General features: G+C 45.6%; 1 protein-coding gene across 10 annotated transcripts in view; it reads right to left on the reverse strand.

Annotated features, from left to right (window-relative positions):
* SENP6 (SUMO specific peptidase 6) overlaps positions 1-20,755 on the reverse strand; it is a 914,216-nt gene that overhangs the window by 194,607 nt on the left and 698,854 nt on the right. For all 10 annotated transcript variants that reach the window (XM_069235653.1, XM_069235659.1, XM_069235655.1 and 7 more), the window contains one exon: positions 4,360-4,448. In XM_069235653.1, coding sequence (XP_069091754.1) covers positions 4,360-4,448 — 89 coding nt within the window. The remainder of the gene's footprint in view (positions 1-4,359; positions 4,449-20,755) is intronic.

The raw sequence follows: 20,755 nt of genomic DNA on the forward strand, positions 1-20,755 counted from the left end.
TCCTGTCCTATAAACAGCCCCCTTACCCTAAAACCTACCCCAACCCGTCCTAAAAAATACCCAGATACCCCGCACTAAACCCTAAACTTCCCTATCCTAAAACCTACCCCGCTCTGTCCTAAAAACTACCCTGACCACCCGCCCCCACCCTAAATCCTAAAAGCTACCTGCCCTGTCTTAAAACCTACCCAGCTCTGTCGTAAAAACTACCCCGATCCTGCCCTAAAACCTACCCTGTCCTAAAAACTACCCCGACCCAAACAATGAACACTGAAATCTACCCCGCCAAATCCTAAAAACTACCCCGCTCTAAACCCTAAAACCTACCCTGTCCTAAAAACTCCTCCTACCCTGCCCTTAACCCTAAAAGCTACCCCGCCCTGTCCTAAAAATGACCCGACCCCCCACCCCAATCCCTAAAACCTACCCCATCCTAAAAACTACACCACCCTGTCCTAAAAACTACTGACAGCCCCACCCAAAACCGTAAAACATACCCTGCCCTCTCCTGAATACTACCCTGACCCCTATCCTACATTCTGAAAGCTATCCTGCCCTGTCCTAAAATCTACCCTGCCCTGTCCTAAAAACTCCCCGACAACCCGTCCTAAAACCTACCCTGTCCTAAAAACTACCCTGAATACCCAACCTGAACACTAAAACCTATCCTCCTTGTCGTAAAAACTACCGACAACCCGTCGCCCTACACCCTAAAAGCTGCCCTGTCCTAAAACCTACCCAACCCTGTCCTAAAAACAACCTCAACTCTCAACCTCTCCCCTAAACCAAAAAACCTACCTTTCCCTAAAACCTACCCGCCATGTCCTAAAAACTACCTTGACCACCATCCCGCCTTAAACCTCAAAACCTACCCTGTCCCAAAAGCTACCCTCTGCGGTCCTAAAAACTACCCTGACACCTGCCCTAAAACATACCCTACACTGTCCTAAAAACTACCCCGCTCCCACCCTAAACCCTAAAAGCTACCCTGGCCTGTCCTAAAAACTACCCTCAGCCCACCCCCCTGCCCTAAACCCTAAAACCTACCCTGTCCTAAAAACGAACTCACCCTGTCCTAAAAACTACCCTGCCCCAGCAACACTAAAACTTACCCAACCCGTCCTAAAAACTACCCCAACCCTCCACATTCACCATGATCCGTAGAAGCTACCCTGCCCTAAAATCTACCCCGCCCTGAAAACTACCCCGACCCTCCCCTAAACCCTAAAACCTACCCTGCCCTATCCTAAAAACTACCCCACCCTAAATCCTAAAAACTACCCCACCATGTCCTAAAAACTACCCGGCCCCCCGCCTTAAACCCTAAAACATACACTGTCCTAAAAACTACCCGACTCCCACCCCTGCCCTAAACCAAAAATCCTACCCATCCTGAAAACTAACCCAACCCTATCACCCCACCTAAACCCTAAAACCTACCCTGTGTCCTAAAAACTACCTCACAATGTCCTAAAAACTAGCCCAACCCTCCACCCTAAAACATACCTTGCCCTGTCCTAAAACCTATCCCACCCTGTCCTAAAAACGACCTCCGCCCCCAACCTGAACATTAAAACCTACCCCACCCTTTCCTAAAAACTACCAGACCCCCCGCATTCACCCTAAAAGCTCCCCTGCCCTTTCCTAACTACCCCGATCCACCCTATCCTGTCCTAAAAAATAACCTGCCCCCCTCCCCACCCTGAACCCTAAAATCCACCCCACCCTGTCCTAAAAACTAACACAACACCCCCGGCCCTATCCTAAAACCTACCCCCAACCCAACTCGGCCCCACTTACCACTCTCTCCTCTGGTCACTGCTCCTTCCCGTTCTGCCCGGACTGCTCGCTCTGCCTGCCGTTGCCACGCATATGCGTGCTAAACACATGCTTAGTAATCGCATATGTGGGTAATGGCAGCGTGGTCAATGCATAGCGTTGCACTGACCGCGTTGTTAGTGATGTTTCCCTAGAAGGCAGTGCCCTATAAGGGCAGCGTTAGATTATGCTCTGTACTTGCAGCATATACTAGCCAGAAAAGGGGTATTGGAATTGAAGAGGTACCAACATCTCCAACATAAGCAGATCATGGAAAGGAGGCAGAAAACCATCTCCCAATGCACCAATGGGAAAGAACACTTGTAAAAACTGATGTAGAACCTTTAATGACACAAGGAACTATACTACTTCCATAAGGAGTACTGAGCCAATTTCCAGTAGGGAAGAGCTAAGTATGAAAGAATGCCAAAAGCTTACACAAATTCCTCAGAACAGCAAGGACTGAAAACGACTCTGACATGATGAAGAACCCCACAGAGAGCACTTATCTCTTACGCTATCTGCCTGTTAGCAAAGTGTGTGTGTGTGTGTGTGTGTGTGTGTGTGTGTGTGTGTGGGGGGGGGGGGGGGGGGGGGGGGGGGAGAGAGGGGTAAACCAAAAAACAGCATGCAAGGATGAGTAATAGTCCTGCATCTGGGCCAGCAATGACCTGGTGCCGGGATAAGGCGCAAGGCAAGGGGTCAACTCCTGAGCAGACATCCTCAGAGGAACAGGAGGAGCCACCAGGGGACGGTGAAGCCGGAGAAGGAAGCAACTTTGACCATGGGCAATGCTTACCTTGAGACGTCGTAGGAGCCATATGTGAGCAATTCCTGGAATGGTAGCTAGGATGAAAGGAAGAAGGAGGAAGTACAATGTCTAATAGAGTCCTGTGAAGACTGTGGCACCTGCGCCGCCAGGAGCTTCATCTGTCCGCTCCTGCAACGTCTTAGTCCTCAACTGTTGACAAGCGTGGCAGTCGTTGATTTCGCGATGGGTGCCTAAGCACCACATACAGACAGAGTGGGGGGGGTCTGTGACTGACATCTGCTGAGCACAGGACACACAGGACTTAAAGCCAGAAGGAATAAACACTGTTCCAACAATAAAAATCGCTGAAAGGGAAGGCCAAAAAGGCCAGAAGTAAATGCTTCTCCAGATCCGCGTTGCTACAGGGAAAGAAGAAACTGACATCAGCACGTCAAGGGAGGGATTATTTGGACTCCGTCAACGTCATGTATGGAGGATGATGTCAATACGGAGTCGCACAACGCCCTCTACTGACGCACAGAGGAGCTGCTGAAGAAAATGTTTTCTGGATCCAGTCTGCCGCCTGGGGAGAATTCAAAGGTGAGGAATCTGCAGCTAGTTGTCTCTATCAGATATAACTGATTTCACTGGAAGCACTACTGTCAAAGTTCAAGAGACCACATGCTGAGTCTGGCATATGCCACCACAATAAAGAAAGTAATAACATCAAGAAGTCTCAGAAAATAAACAACATTTAGGCAGGAAGCAAGACACAACACAGCCAGCAATGGCGCGAATCGTCCACATTAATACAAACATTTATGAAAATCTTTTCAAAGCATCCTTTTCTCAATGTTTTCAGAGGACATAGGGGCAGAAAGCTCAATGGCTTTGGTGTATTTATCATGAACAGTAATGCCTGCAGCTACAGGAATGTCAGCAGCAGCGCTAAAGAGGGATAAGGTCAGTGCTTCCTAAGTGGGGGCACTGAAACTTAATCCAGTCGAATTCGATAAGCAACACTGCGGTCAAATATACTGATACTATCCAGTGAAGCCATAGCAACTTGCACAGTAGAAAGTTTTTATGAGAAAAATGGCCAGCACTGCCTATTGAAATCCTCCAGATGGGAAGGAGTAGAAAACAATTTAGAAAATGTTACCTGAAGTATTTGCAGAAATGGTAACTGAACTTCCTTCTGCATTAGTCCATGGCATTACTCTCCAACAGAGGAGTTTCTCAGTTTCTCATATTGAGCTATAAAACTGTGCCTGGATGAAGGACTTTTTCCAAGAGCTTTGAACAAAATGTCCTGTTCCTAATTCCTCTAAGTGGTAAGTAAGAAATTGAATGGAGACCAAGAAATGCCAGGTGAGGTGATATCTAGGTTGTTACTCTTTGTCCCTCCTGGTGGAGGGGTGCAGCCCTCTCAGGAACATCTCACGGATGGAGGAAAATGCAATCTTCCCATTGTAAAAAGAGCATGGGCTTCGTTCAGTTACTACAGTGTTTACAAGCTTATGATGGCAAGCTCGTTCAATGAAGTTGAAAACAATTGTGACCAAATTTCAGCAAAGAGGTCAACAATGGCATATTTGGCCCAGGAGTAAGTACCTAATGTAAGACTGGTACCTCAGCACTGGTCAGTGCCTTTGCATGGGATCCAGTGGGGCTAAGCAACTTTATCAAGACTAGCCTACGGGTGGAAGGTATGCATTAGAAGCATTCTTGTGTGCAACTAAGAAATCTACAGTCCTCTCCCCTGTGATATGTTCTTAATGAAGACTTACTGTTTACAATTTAGAGCTTTCAGATGCCATTTCCCCGTTTCTGAAGTAAAAGCTTCATCCGCCATACCTCCTTCATCACTGCTTTCATCCTACAAAACAAAGTTTCTGCTTTATAATGATCAGCTCCACTCTAGACAACACATTTATCAAAAGGCTCAGAAAAGAAGGTTTAAGTGTACAGAGTGAGAACAGTTTAGTGAATGCACAACTACCAGCATGGCATAAATTGTTGGATGACTTGAATAAACTAAACATACTCACTGTTCAAAATTCTGTTGGACTGTCACAAAACAGGAGTAGTGCATATTTTCATCTTCAATTAATGAAATAGTCATATAAGTGCTGGATGAATTCAGTTGTTGAAAGGAGCATAACTCATATAAAAACTGAAATACATTAATATATTTGGGCTTCCTCCCTCAATGATAGGGGAAGGAGTAGAAAGGGGAGGATAATAGTGCACATTCAAGAGGATAGGTAGAAGATAATAAGCATCACCTATTTGACGGCTCTCACTCTTTATAAGATCAAGACAGATTTTAACTTAAGTTACACTAAGACTGTCAGTAATGTCTACTGAGTTGGTGTAGGAAGTTGGCTCTGTATATACTATCTCAAAGTAAGAAATAGTGTGCACAGAGTCCAGGGGTTCCTCTTAGAGGTAAGACAGTGGCAAAAATAGATAATTCTAATACTCTATTTTTGTGGTACTGTGGTCGAGCAGTAGGCTTATCAGAGGGTAGTGTTAAGCATTTGTTGTACACACACAGGCAATAAATGAGGAACACACACTCAGACTTACGCCAGGCCAATAGGTTTTTATATTGAAAAATGAAAATGTCACTTACCCAGTGTACATCTGTTCGTGGCATCAGTCGCTGAGATTCACATGGTATGCATGAGCTCGCCATCTGGTGTTGGGTCGGAGTGTTACAAGTTGTTTTTCTTCGAAGAAGTGTTTTCGAGTCACGGGACCGAGTGACTCCACCTTCTGTGCTCATTGCGCATGGGCGTCGACTCCATCTTCGATTGTTTTCCCCGCAGAGGGTGAGGTAGGAGTTGTACTATAGTAATAGTGCCCGCGCAATGAAAAATGTAAGTATGTACCTATTAAAGGATTAAGTAATATATACAAATGTACAAAATTGAAGGTAACTTCTGAACTGCTACAGGCTTCCGGGGAGGTGGGTGGGTCCATGTGAATCTCAGCGACTGATGCCACGAACAGATGTACACTGGGTAAGTGACATTTTCAGTTCGATGGCATCTGTCGCTGTAGATACACATGGTATGCATAGACTAGTAAGCAGTTAGTTCCCCATAAGCGGTGGTTTAGCCTGTAGGAGTAGAAGTTGTCTGAAATAGAGTTCTTAATACAGCTTGACCTACTGTAGCTTGTTGTGCGGATAGCACATCTATACAGTAGTGTTTGGTGAATGTGTGAGGCGTAGACCAAGTGGCTGCCTTACATATTTCCTGCATTGGGATGTTTCCTAAAAAGGCCATTGAAGCACCTTTTTTCCTTGTTGAATGTGCCCTGGGAGTAATGGGCAGTTGTCTTTTTGCTTTAAGGTAGCAGATTTGGATGCATTTAACTATCCATCTGGCTATACCTTGTTTTGATATTGGGTTACCTGCATGAGGTTTTTGGAATGCAATAAATAGCTGTTTAGTTTTTCTGATGTTCTTTGTTCTGTCAATGTAGTACATTAATGCTCTTTTGACATCTAATGTATGTAGTGCTCTTTCAGCCACAGAATCTGGCTGTGGGAAAAATACTGGTAGTTCTACCGTTTGATTTAGATGGAATGGTGAAATAACTTTTGGTAAAAATTTTGGATTAGGTCGTAGGACGACCTTATTTTTATGTATTTGTATAAAAGGCTCTTGTGTTGTGAACGCTTGAATTTCACTTACTCTTCTTAGAGATGTAATGGCGATGAGAAAGGCAACTTTCCAGGTTAGGAATTGTATTCCGCAAGAGTGCATGGGTTCGAAAGGTGGGCCCATGAGTCTTGTTAGAACCACGTTTAGGTTCCATGAAGGAACAGGTGGTGTTCTTGGTGGTATAATTCTTTTAAGCCCTTCTATAAATGCTTTGATAACTGGTATCCTATACAAGGAAGTTGAATAGGTAGTTTGCAGGTATGCAGATATTGCTGCAAGGTGTATTTTAATAGAAGAGAAGGCTAGCTTTGCTTTTTGTAAATGGAGCAAGTAATTTACTATATGTTTTGGAGTTGCATCTAGCGGTTGTATCTGATTATGATGGCAGTACCAAACAAATCTTTTCCACTTACTTGCGTAGCAGTGTCTAGTGGATGGCCTTCTGGCCTGCTTTATGACTTCCATACACTCTTGGCTAAGTTGCAAGTGTCCGAATTCTAGGATTTCAGGAGCCAGATCGCTAGATTCAGCGATGCTGGGTCCGGGTGTCTGATCTGTTGGTTGTGTTGCGTTAACAGATCTGGTTTGTTGGGCAGTTTGATGTGTGGTACTACAGACAGATCTAGCAGTGTTGTGTACCAGGGTTGTCTTGCCCAAGTTGGTGCTATTAAAATGAGTTTGAGTTTGTTTTGACTCAATTTGTTTACTAGGTAAGGAAGGAGAGGGAGAGGAGGAAAAGCGTAAGCAAATATTCCTGACCAGTTCATCCATAGGGCATTGCCTTGGGATTGCTTGTGTGGGTATCTGGACGCGAAGTTTTGGCATTTTGCGTTCTCTTTTGTTGCAAATAAGTCTATTTGTGGTGTTCCCCAGAGTGTGAAGTAGGTGTACAGAATCTGTGGGTGGATTTCCCATTCGTGGACTTGCTGGTGATCTCGAGAGAGATTGTCTGCCAGCTGATTCTGGATCCCCGGAATAAACTGTGCTATTAGACCAATCTGATGGTGGATTGCCCACTTCCATATTTTTTGAGCTAACAAGCTTAACTGCGTTGAATGTGTTCCTCCTTGTTTGTTTAGATAATACATCGTTGTCATGTTGTCTGTTTTGACAAGGATGTATTTGTGGGTTATGATTGGTTGGAAAGCTTTTAGTGCTTGAAAAACTGCTAATAATTCTAGATGATTTATATGCAGTTTTGTTTGATGTATGTTCCATTGTCCTCTTATGTTGTGTTGATTGAGATGTGCTCCCCACCCTGTCATGGAAGCATCTGTTGTTATTACGTACTCTGGCACTGGGTCTTGGAAAGGCCGCCCTATGTTTAAATTTATACTGTTCCACCATAGAAGCGAGAGGTAAGTTTGGCGGTCTAGCAACACCAGATCTAGAAGGTGACCCTGTGCTTGAGACCACTGTGAGGCTAGGCACTGTTGTAAGGGCCTCATGTGCAGTCTTGCGTTTGGGACAATGGCTATGCATGAGGACATCATGCCTAGGAGCTGTAGTATTGTTCTTGCTTGTATTGTTTGGTTTGGAGACATGTGTTGAATGACCCTGTTGAAATTGTGGATCCTTTGTGGAGTTGGCGTTGCTACTCCTTTTGTCGTGTCTATTATGGCTCCTAGATATTGCTGTACTTTGCTTGGCAGAATGTTTGATTTTGCAAAGTTGACGGTGAACCCTAGTTTGTAGAGGGTTTGTATGACTTGATTTGTGTGGTTTGAGCATTGTGTGAGCGAACTGGTTTTGATTAGCCAGTCGTCTAGATACGGGAACACATGTATTTGCTGCCTTCTGATGTGTGCAGCGACTACTGCTAGGCATTTTGTGAATACTCTTGGAGCGGTTGTTAAACCAAAAGGCAATACTTTGAATTGGTAATGTATTCCTTTGAATACAAACCTTAGATATTTCCTGTGTGATTGATGTATTGGTATATGGAAATATGCATCCTTGAGGTCTAGGGTTGTCATGTAGTTGTGTTTTTTGAGCAATGGTAACACTTCTTGTAGTGTGACCATGTGAAAGTGGTCTGATTTGATGAATGTGTTTACTACTCTGAGGTCTAGAATTGGTCTCAGTGTTTCGTCCTTTTTTGGTATCAAGAAGTACAGTGAATAAACTCCTGTGTTTATTTGTGTGCTTGGTACTAATTCTATTGCATTTTTTTGCAGTAGTGCTTGAACTTCTATCTCTAGAAGCTGTGAATGGTATTTTGTTAAATTTTGTGATTTTGGTGGTATGTCTGGAGGGAATTGCAGGAATTCTATGCAATAACCATGCTGGATAATTGCTAAGACCCATGTGTCTGTAGTTATTTTGTCCCATGCTTCGTAATATTGACGTATCCTCCCGCCCACTGGTGTTGTGTGGGAGGGGTGTGTGACATGTGAGTCACTGCTTGTTGGTAGTGGTTTTGGGGCTTTGAAATCTTCCCCTATTCCTAGGGAATTGCCCCCCTCTATACTGGCCCCGAAAACCTCCCCTGTACTGTCCCTGGTAGGTGGGCGGTGCGGACTGTGAGGTGCTAGCTTGTGTGGCCTGACCCCGAAACCCTCCTCTAAAAGGTGTTTTGCGGAAGGTGTTATAAGATCCTCTGCCCTGCGGGGAATAGAGTGCGCCCATGGCCTTGGCAGTGTCAGTGTCCTTCTTGAGCTTTTCTATGGCTGTGTCGACCTCCGGTCCGAACAGAAGTTTTTCGTTTACTGGCATGTTAAGCACTGCCTGCTGAATTTCTGGCTTGAATCCAGACGTTCTGAGCCATGCGTGCCTACGGATGGTAACCGACGTATTAATGGTTCTTGCGGCCGTGTCTGCTGCATCCATGGAGGAGCGTATTTGATTGTTGGAAATGTTTTGACCCTCCTCAACAACCTGTTTTGCTCTCTTTTGCAGATCTTTTGGGAGATGTTCAATGAGATGCTGCATCTCATCCCAGTGGGCTCTGTCGTATCGCGCTAACAGCGCTTGTGAATTTGCGATGCGCCACTGGTTTGCTGCTTGGACAGCAACCCTCTTCCCGGCTGCATCGAACTTCCTACTTTCTTTATCTGGGGGAGGTGCATCCCCAGAAGTGTGTGAGTTTGCCCTTTTTCTGGCAGCCCCTACCACCACAGAGTCTGGTGGCAGCTGAGAGGTGATGAATACAGGGTCCGTAGGAGGCGCCTTATACTTCTTGTCCACCCTAGGCGTCACTGCCCTACTTTTTACTGGCTCCTTGAAAATGTCCTTTGCATGGCGTAGCATGCCTGGGAGCATCGGCAGGCTTTGGTAGGAGCTGTGGGTTGAAGAGAGGGTGTTAAATAAAAAATCATCCTCTACTTGTTCCGAGTGTAGTTCCACATTATGGAATAGTGCTGCTCTAGCCACCACTTGTGAGTAGGCTGTGCTGTCTTCCGGTGGTGATGGCCTAGTTGGGTATGTGTCTGGGCTGTTATCAGACACTGGTGCGTCGTACAAGTCCCACGCATCCTGATCTTGGTCATCGTGGCTCATGGCGGTGTGAGCTGGCGAATGTGACGGGGTATAAGTTGGCGAAGCCGGAGTTACAGGTGGAGGCGAGGGAGGAGGTGTTACCTTTTGTGCTGTTTGTTGCTGAGGAGTAAACTGAAGCGTTCTCTTTCGTTTGACAGGTGGAAGGGTACTGATCTTCCCAGTCCCCTGCTGAATAAAGATACGCTTTTGCGTGTGATCCACGTCAGTGGATTGCAGTTCTTGTTCAAATCTATGTTTCTTCATTTGAGAAGACATAGAATGCTCTTCAGTGTAGGAGCCAGAAACAGGGTCTGATGTCGCTTTTTTTCGGCTCCGAAACCCCTGTCGATTGTTTTTTCGGCTCCGAGGTAACCTTCCTTTTTTTCTGTGCCGAAAATTCTTGGCCTCTATGGTCTTCGGCGCCACTGTCTCGGCGTCGATCCGTGTCGACACCGAACTCTCGGTGTCGATGCTTCTGTTTAGCACTCTCTCGGTCTCGAGGAGGCTGCGTGCCGGTGTCTCGACCGGAGTCGGACGATCTCGACACTAAATGGGCCTTTTTCGGTGCCGATTGTTGGTCACCGAGAATTTGGGTGGAGCCATGGCCGGTTGGCAGTGGCGTCCCCTGGGCCTTCTTTCCTTTTTTAAGGTTTGATCTCGACGTCTTACTCACAGTTCTTGTAGAGTGTAGCTCGTCGGAGTCTGAATCCTGGATGGAAAAGGATTCCTCCTGTTCCTCTTCTGTCTCGAACTGTCGACGCTCTTTTGGCGTGGACGCCATCTGGAGTCTTCTCGCACGACGGTCGCGCAGAGTTTTTCGGGACCGGAACGCCCGACAGGCCTCACAGGATTCTTCGCTGTGCTCGGGTGACAGGCACAGATTACAGACCGAGTGTAGGTCCGTATAAGGATATTTGTTGTGGCATTCGGGGCAGAATCGAAACGGGGTCCGTTCCATCGGCGTTGTCCTCCACGCGGTCGGGCCGACTAGGCCCCGACGGGGTGCCGAAATCTACCCCGAAGGGCACCGAAGCGCTTCGATGTTCAACGCGTCGTTGTATGTGTCTATCTCTAACCGGATCGCAACGATACCGTCGAAAATCTTCCGTCTTCAGCTATCTTTCCGTTCCGAAACTCGGAGCGACAGGAACACGTCCGAACCCGATGGCGGAAAGAAAACAATCGAAGATGGAGTCGACGCCCATGCGCAATGAGCACAGAAGGTGGAGTCACTCGGTCCCGTGACTCGAAAACACTTCTTCGAAGAAAAACAACTTGTAACACTCCGACCCAACACCAGATGGCGAGCTCATGCATACCATGTGTATCTACAGCGACAGATGCCATCGAACATATATTTTCTTAGTTTATTTTAAAAACCACAGGTTCAAGATTTACATCAAGCACTTTAAATGTAAGTTACTTCACTTAGATACTTTAGGAACTTTGAATGAACACAATATCATGTACAGCATGCAGACACAAGCGGGCACAGAAAGTAAACCCTCAGCAGCACAGGGGAGGCCGGGTGCAGTGTGCAAAAAGGTGTCAGGTTTTAGTTTGAAAACAATGGAGGGACCCGGGGGTCACTTCAACGATGCAGGCAGGCACAGGGGGGGGGGGCTCCTCGGGGTAGCCACTACCTGGGCTAGGCAGAGGGTCGCCTGGGGGTCGCTCCTGCACTGGAGTTCGGTGCCTTCAGGTCCTGTGGGCTGCGGATGCAGTGTTGGTTCCAGGAGTCGGGTCCCTTGTTACAGGCTGTCGCGGTCAGGGGGAGCCTCTGGATTCTCTCTGCAGGCGTCACTGTGGGGGCTCAGGGGGTCGTCTCTGGTTACTCACGGGCTCGCAGTCGCCGGGGAGTCCTCCCTGAGGTGTTTATTTTCTGCAGGTCGAGCCGGGGGTGTCGGGTGCAGAGTGGGAAGTCTCATGCTTCCGGCGGGAAACGTGAAGTCTTTAAAGTTGTTTCTTCGTTGCAAGAAAGTTGCATGTTTTTGAACAGGGCCGCTGTTCACAGGAGTTTCTTGGTCCTTGGGTGCCGGGCAGTCCTCTGAGGCTTCAGAGGACGCTGGTCCCTGTTGGATGCGTCGCTGTTGCAGTTTTCTTTGAAGTTGGGAGACAGGCCGGTAGGGCTGGGGCCAAGGCAGTTGTCTCCGTCTTTGCTGCAGGGCTTCAGGTCAGCAGTCCTTGTTAAGGTTGCAGGAATCTCATTTCCTAAGTTCTGGGGAGCCCCTAAATACTGAATTTAGGGGGGTGTTTAGGCCTGGGAGGGCAGTAGCCAATGGCTACTGTCCTGGAGGGTGGCTACACCCTCTTTGTGCCTCCTCCCTGTGGGGAGGGGGGCACATCCCTAATCCTATTGGGGGAATCCTCCACTCTCAAGATGGAGGATTTCTAACAGCAGGAGTAACCTCAGCTCAGGACACCTTAGGGGCGGTCTTGAATGGTGGGTGGCTCCTCCTTGTTTTTCTCATTATCTTCTCCAGCCTTGCTGCCAAAAGTGGGGGCAGTGGCCGGAGGGGCGGGCATCTCCACTAGCTGGGATGCCCTGTGGTGCTGTAACAAAAGGGGTGAGCCTTTGAGGCTCACCGCCAGGTGTTAAAGTTCCTGCAGGGGAGGAAGCACCTCCACCCAGTACACGCTTTGTTCCTGCCCATAGAGTGACAAAGGCACTCTCCCCATGTGGGCAGCAACATGTCTGGTGTGCGGCAGGCTGGCAGAAACTAGTCAGCCTACACTGGAATTCGGGTTGGTATTCAGGGGGCATCTCTAAGGTGCCCTCTGGGTGTATGTTACAATAAATTGCACACTGGCATCAGTGTGCATTTATTGTGCTGAGAAGTTTGATACCAAACTTCCCAGTTTTCAGTGTAGCCATTATGGAACTGTGGAGTTCATGTGTGACAAACTCCCAGACCATATACTCTTATGGCTACCCTGCACTTACAATGTCTAAGGTTTTGCTTAGACACTGTAGGGGCATAGTGCTCATGCACATATGCCCTCCCCTGTGGTATAGTGCACCCTGCCTTAGGGCTGTAAGGCCTGATAGACGGGTGACTTACCTATGCCACAGGCAGTGTGAGGTTGGCATGGCACTCTGAGGGGAGGGCCATGTCGACTTAGTCATTTTCTCCCCACCAGCACACACAAGCTTTGAGGCAGTGTGCATGTGCTGAGTGAGGGGTCCCCAGGGTGGCATAAGACATGCTGTAGCCCTTAGAGACCTTCCCTAGCATCAGGGCCCTTGGTACCAGTTACAAGGGTCTTACCTGAGTGCCAGGGTTGTGCCAATTGTGGAGACAAAGGTACAGTTTAGGGAAAGAACACTGGTGCTGGGGCCTGGTTAGAAAGGTCCCAGCACACTTTCAAATCATAACTTAGCATCAGCAAAGGCAAAAAGTCAGGGGGTAAGCATGCCAAGGAGGCATTTCCTTACAGTTGGGATTAGTCAAAAGGTTTGACAAGAAGTGAGAAGAGTAATAGATTTGAAACGAAACAGGGGAAAAGCCGGACGTCATAGAACATTTTGAAAACATATTAGAAATGACCCAAGACTAGACTGTACTAGTTGGAATGGGTGGATGAGGCATTCTTAGCTCAGAAGACCGTGACATCTGCAGGGGACTGAAAGAGCACTTAAACGTCTGAAATGGCAAACACTGTTGATGGATCTGTCATTCACACCCCTCCCCCACACCAAAAGGTGTATCATTTCGCATGTGTCAGTTCCATCATCCTTACTTGGATTTTTCACCCTAAATGTCAATGAACATGTGGGCACTTTTTACTACTATGCGTAGCATATCTTGTGGAAGTACTATTGCTGCTCACCTTGGTTCACTTAACCAGCCCTAGTTTCATAACAGTTTGTTTGGACACAGGACAGGCCTGCAAACTACTTTAGGAAGTGAACAATGCCAGGAGTGGAGCCTCAGCCGAGCTGCTCCTAACACTTCAGACTGGGCATTCATCTGGGAAACCAGTGAAATCTTAGTTCTCTGAGCTGCAGAGAGGAGAACTTTGTCCAAGAAGAACTGTACATTTTCTGGCAGGTGCAAACTGACCTGATCCCAAGGAGAGATAAACAAGGCGCAGCTGGCTGGAAAATGTGCATGGAAGAGATCTTGATCGACTGAGGTTGTCCTAGAGACAAGAAATACAAAATGAATAGCGGGCCCGGTGACATAGAATTGCCTATGTTTTTAAGATCTGGTGAATCTTCACCGTTTCAGAATTGTCATGTTCAAGAGGTATGCCGGCATTCTCCCTTCTACTCTCAGGACGTACTGGAAGGCAAGTGACTATGACCCCACCAATGTGGGGTTAGATTCTGTTAACTGGATGAGGGCATTCTCATTCTGGAACTACTAGAGTCATCCCTCTAGCCTATACAGATACACAAGTACTTTGTTAGTTGTGGTGTAGTCCTTATCCTAAACAACTAATTCCTAGTTGGAACTGGGGCCACCAGTGACTGCAGTTGATGTCACCCAGACATTTTTAAGAGGCTACTAGCCTGCCAGGGTATCTGCTACACAGGAAAACCATAACTATTTACTTCTAAACTGCCTGCGAGGCTCCAACAGCCTGCTGCTTTGTCATCATGCAGGCTGTGAGCACAAGTGTCTCACGGTCCACCTAGAACTCACCCGTAGACTGCTTAACAGGTGCTAAGGGCTCTGCAGTCTGCAGCAATCGAAGAATGTGGCTTCTGGGACTCTTCTCTTCTTTACGAATAAGCCATAGTCAGTTCCTGCAAAGTTTTTTTTAAGAGCATGACAGCCATGTTTGAGCTTGCTTGCTAGGAATGTATTTGTGGGACAGGAGTAGAGGTGTCAAAGTGGAAAGTGAGAGGAATGGTGAGACGGGCGGTGCAATTCAGTTTAGGCTTTCATATTTGATCTATTGCCATACATTCTATTAAGTGCTATTATTAAAAGACTAATCAAAGATTTCCCTACTTTCAATTGCAAAGTTCCTCCCCTATAAAAAAGTGAAGAATTTTGGTCTTCGCTCCATCGCAACAAAGTCACAGTTATTTTATAAGGGTTCATTGCTCCTAGTACTCATTTTTGCAACTTCTTCTTCCTGAATTCAGCCTTGATTGTTTCATGGCAACCAAGGTCAATTTAGTCAACTGGTTCCTTTTCTACTGACTACAATTCCTTGGGGAAATATCATCAGCTACAAGACTCCACATGTGGGACTTTTTTATGCATCAAAGGCTTTTTCCTCCTTCTGAAGTGGCTCTTCTCTGCAGATATGCTGGTACCTAGTTTTGACAATTATATTGTGTTATGCTAGTGTAACGTAGCTACTGAAAGGTGAAACCCCAACTGTGGAAAAACCAGTAACAGCCAACTGAAGAATTCACTATGTAATTGACAACCGTGGAATTGGAACAGTGTGCCAGTGGCCAGAGACACTGCTGTCTAAATGACCAGATTACTGATGACACACAGATGTCCTCACTAGTAAGGGATCCATGTTGATGTGGTAGCTGTTTTTTTAGTTACATGATTTTGGGTGGTGGCACCTTCTAATTTTGCCTTGCGTGTCAACCCTGCATTTACAATGTCTAAGGTTTTGCTTAGACACTGTAAGGGCATAGTGCTCATGTACATAGGCCCTCACCTGTGGTATAGTGCACCCTGCCTTAGGGCTGTAAGGCCTTCTAGAGGGGTGACTTACCTATGCCACAGTCAGTGTGAGGTTGGCATGGCACCCTGAGGGGAGTGCCATGTCAACTTAGTCATTTTCTCCCCACCAGCACACACAAGCTGTGAAGCAGTGTGCATGTGCTGAGTGAGGGGTCCCCAGGGTGGCATAAGACATGCTGCAGCCCTTAGAGACCTTCCCTGGCATCAGGGCCCTTGGTACCAGGGGTACCAGTTACCAGGGACTTACTTGAGTGCCAGGGTTGTGCCAATTGTGGAGACAAAGGTACAGTTTAGGGAAAGAACACTGGTGCTGGGGCCTGGTTAGCAGGGTCCCAGCACACTTTCAAATCATAACTTAGCATCAGCAAAGGCAAAAAGTTAGAGGTTAACCATGCCAAGGAGGCATTTCCTTACATACGTGATCCTATTTTTGGTCTGTCTGCATTTAACCTCTGAAGCGTTAAGACAACCCTGTTTTATACTGAAAATAAAAACGGGGCCAAGACACAGCCCTGACTAATGCTTTTGTTACCCTAAGCTTATCTGCCCATTCCCCATTTTTCACAAAACACAAACAAGCTGTTAAAGAAGCATACAGCTGAGTGAGATGACATATGATGTCAACTAGGGGCACCATTTCGACTAGGGTCTGCCACAGTTTTTGGCATGAATCACGAAATCCCTGGTCGAGTCTGCAAAGTAGAGGTGAATGTGTCCTTGATGTGCCATTGTGTATATACTATCAAATGTAAATTGATGCCCTGCTCCACTGTGCCAATTTCTTTTCTCAAACCATATTGGGAGTCAGTCAATATATGATTTTCCCTGGCCCAAGCTTCTAATCTACCCATAATCACCCTGCCCATAATTTTCACAGAGGAGTCTAATAAAGTTATAGGGCAGTAGCACCCCGTCTCCCTTTTTAAATATAGGTACAATGATTCTATCACTCTATGTTTTATGGAATTAACTGTGCACTGCTGCGTTGTGTACTAATATGGGTACCCCATTTAGCCCTGGTGCTTTTCTGAGGGCACTATTTTGTAATGCTATGGTGACTTCCTCAACGCTTGTTGGTTTCAGGGGTTCAAAAGCTACCACCTCAGGCGGATCCTGAGATAGGGCAATGTTACATTGTTTGGACTACAGATGCCACAAAAATTAGCCTTCCATGATTCAGGGGAAATTGAGACCTCCCGGATCGGCACATAATTATCTTTAAGGAAGGGAGAATTAACAGTCTTCCAAAACAAAAAGCAGTCACCAGTGTCTGCTGCCTGTGTTTAATTCTCCCAAGCCTGCTCCTGGAGTTTCCTTTTTCGAGTGGATAGGGCTATTTTGTAATTCCTATGCAATATGCCCCCTATTTAAATTTTGGTCTAGCGCTAGTACAGTGTTTATCGAACCAGGCATGGGCCTCACTATTTTTACAATGATCCATTAATGGGGCTCTCAATTTGTCCGCTACTGCAATTGTATTAAATGCTGTCAAGAGCCTTCCATGATTCACCCAGCATTCAGCACAGATATCAAAAGCTTTGCTATTCTCCTTGACTACAGTTTAGAATAACCTGCTTCCATTTACACCTGCCCATTTTAAACTTACCTAATTTGTATCCACTATTTTAATAGATGTTGCTTCTCTTGAACCCCTTGTCTTGTGATTAGTGATATTAAGTGTAAGCTTTAGCACTGAATGATCACTAGGAACTGAGGGTTCCATCTTAAAAGATCTAACCAAATTTGGCGTGGTTACTGAAATCAATATGTGGTCTATAACGGAGCAATGTCTGTTTCCATGGAATGTAGGTAGCACAACTCTATTTGGCACTACCTAATGCTCAATCATCTCCAAATGTAATCTGTACTTGATTTCACTTATAGACTCCCGATATGGGTCGAGAGGAAAATTAGATTGTTCTTTACAGTCTGAGTAGCCACAATCTAAACTAACCTTACATCTACATTTGCTTGTACTGAAATCCCCAGCCCAAATGTACATATAGTCGATTCCGCTTTCCCTTGCAAACAACCTCATTGCCTTACCCATTTCTACAACAACCATATTCTGTGTACTGTTAAATATGTTGTTATAGAAATTGATCAAATGAAAGGGGAGTTATTAATTTTTTTTAATTTTTTTTAAAATGGTAATAGGAACTAAAAGTGAGATGAGAGTAGCCAGGCCACCTTTTGCTCTCCCATAGCCCGTTGGAATAGCTGGGGTAAGTATGCGTACATAGCCATTTACATGGAAGTCTTCCCTGAGCCAAGTTTCTTGCATACAGATTATATGGGCAGTGTCTATGATATTCAACCTGTCTGGGTCCCCCCCCATTTCATTTTTTACCCTAGCCACATTTCATAATGTGATTATCATGTAATCTATTATGTTACTTGCTTCCCCCAATGTGTCCTTGGATAACAGTTCAAGTCCTGTTGCTCTCGGACCTTACTCCCCTCGTCGGACCTTACTCCTCCCGTCAATCCTGTTCATCAAGATGGGATAATGGGGCAAATCTATTTGATGTTATGAAGGGGGTGTGAGGATTTCCATTCTGGGTCTGGTGCACAACATGGCATCCGTCTAGTGGTTGATGGTACTGACCTAAAAGGCATACTTGGTCTGGAGAAGAACGCCAAACCCCCCAATGAATCCTTACTGGAAGCCGGGGATCACCATACAAGCAATTTCTACAATATGAATCTCAAAATAATATATTTTCTGTTCCTAGTGCATGGTCTTTGTCGGTGCATACAAGTGCTGCTTGAATTGAGGTTACCAACCATCCACACTAGATTCTGTCTGCTGTTTATGCGCTGTTTCCACGAAACATGATAAGAATATCAACTTAATTTTAAGTTTCCAATTCCTACTCATTTACAGAGTATATTAAAATGTTCACTACTGCATTTTATGTATTTACAATGTATTAATCTTCTAATATTTAATTTTCTAAACAGCCACCGATCCTCCAGAATAGGCACTACGGTCCCTTAGGGGTACACAGACCACAAGTTAAGACTCACTGCCCTTGCAGACCCAAACACTTCCAGCTCAAGGCCAGATTTTGCACACACGGGTCAGATCTGAACCTCAGCATCTGACCTCCGCACACCGACAGTTGTGCGAGTGATAATGACGGAGCCCTCATTATCTTTATAGATTCATTCTGGGCAAGCAACTATTGAGTTGGCAATTCCTCCAACAGCCACAAAATTGTTGAACCAATGAATTGTCTACCTGATTTTGGTGCTTCCACACATTCACTGACATTGTGCAACTGGTTCCAAGCACTGTTTTTTTAGATTGCCCAGACAAGGCCCTTTAAGAAAGTTACAAGGTGGAAAAAGTCAACATTTCTAGGAATCCAACTCATCAAAGGAACACTGACAGCATTAAGGATTTATATTATGGAGATATTGTGGTTGGGAAAAATCAATCTATTGCACAGAATAATGGGCGTCCCTACTTCAAGTCTACTCAAACAATGGACAATGGATACTGACTTTCTGACAGGCTATCTCAAGGATATTGTCTTCCCTGTTACTTTTTGATAATATGGTGACTGAATATATCCAAACACCAATTCTTCCTCATGCACTTCTTTCTATAAATAAAATGTGGTAAGTACACAAATTGATTATGACATCTGTGTTTACGAAGCAGAGTATGCTTGATATATGAATAAATTTGGTACTAGAGATTTATCAAAGTGTACTGCAAATAATATTTACACTGAGCACCCTTCCAGGGTCCGATCTTTGCTCTTGAGAGCAAGTTTGTTGTATGTGTAAAACTACTGGTTGCACCATAGCTATTTCAGAGTGTGAAACAGGCCTGGTGCAGCCAAACATCAGTTTGGGGTCAGAATGATTTGATTAATTACCGGTACCAGTGGAGTCGATATCAACATGGGTGCAGAACTGGCATGAGCCTTGAGGATGGAGTGGAAGTATAGACCAGCTTCAGTATTGTCCTTGAAAAGAGTGTCCAAAGGCAATCATTGGAGGTCCCACCAGCCGAAAACCAAGTGAGGGGCCCAGGAACCTGTGGGGCATATAGTCATGAAAGAGAGTAACAGTAGCGTCTAGAAAATTTGCATCATAGCTACCTTGAAGATAACTATTTGCTGCTTGGTGGACAATGCCACTGGAAATTAAGGGTGCGGCCGGACCGGCTGAGGCAGAAGACACCGGACCCCTTGAGTGATGCCCTTGTGATTTCTTGCAGACTTCTGGGGTAGTACAAGAATGATTGCCACTCGCCTTTCTTGCGCCTATGCCAGACTTTGAAATACCGAAAGACTGAGTAGGAGCGGAACTTCACATGGGACTGGCTTCAGGACCATTACATAGAAAAGCCCAGACTTAGAGCGCAAACTCTGTTTCAATTGCAACCTCTTACTATGCTCTGTTTCACCACTTGCCCACTGATTGTCTTTGAGTGCATTACAGCATGCTTGCTGGATGACCACAAGTCATGGTGATAGTCCAAGAACAATAGGTACATGTTGTGTGGGTCAGCGAATTAGGTGTTTCCTGTAGTCGCAGCACAGCTTGAAACCTGTTGTTTCAAGGCATCTTCCCTGTTACATTGGGATAATGTTTGGAGTCATTGGAAATGTAGTAGCAGAGCTCCACGTAAGAGTGTGTAGAAAGAAAGAAAATGACTAAAGCCCACAGGGAAGGCATTTATATGCAATTCAGCCCCATCATTTTTGGGGCAGCTGGAATTAACTGTAGAGCCATACGGTGCCAGCGCGGGCAGCACTGCTGAATTTTTTTACAAATCCAGTTTGGTGCCTTGTAATAATCTAAAAGTTAACAATCTGCAGTTAGACATATGCATCAGAATAGCTATTATTGTCCCATTGGCTGAGACATCTTGTGGGGTCGTCTTTATATATGAAACCAGAGGTATTTGGTGGTTTATTCAATATACGGTGGATGCCAGTCTTGTGGTAGCTCTACTCTGCTTACGCTTCTGTGAAGAGCTATCAGATTTATCACTGAATAATTTCCCAATGTCAAAAGGAATGCCAATTAGAAAGGCATGCACAGCCCAGAAGACTTACTAAATTCATATTTGACTTCTTAATATTGCCATGCCATTGGCTTCTTTACTGTATCTTCTGTATCAAAAGTAGCTCTAATGTCCAACTTTGTTGTACCATCTTACCTTTTTAAACTGGGTAAGCACCTTTTGCTCTTCGAAATTTGCGGTGGCTACATTAGCTATTTCACATAAGCAAGCTGAGTTTGTTGGCTTGAGTGTCAAAGTCCTAGGTACACATCTTTTGCATTCTGCATGGCCTAGCTTCTTAGACCCAGGGTACAGGGCTACTGTAGAGAAGAAGTTGGGTTCTAAC

This window comes from Pleurodeles waltl, chromosome 5, assembly GCF_031143425.1.
Source record: "Pleurodeles waltl isolate 20211129_DDA chromosome 5, aPleWal1.hap1.20221129, whole genome shotgun sequence".
Taxonomy (NCBI): domain Eukaryota; kingdom Metazoa; phylum Chordata; class Amphibia; order Caudata; family Salamandridae; genus Pleurodeles; species Pleurodeles waltl.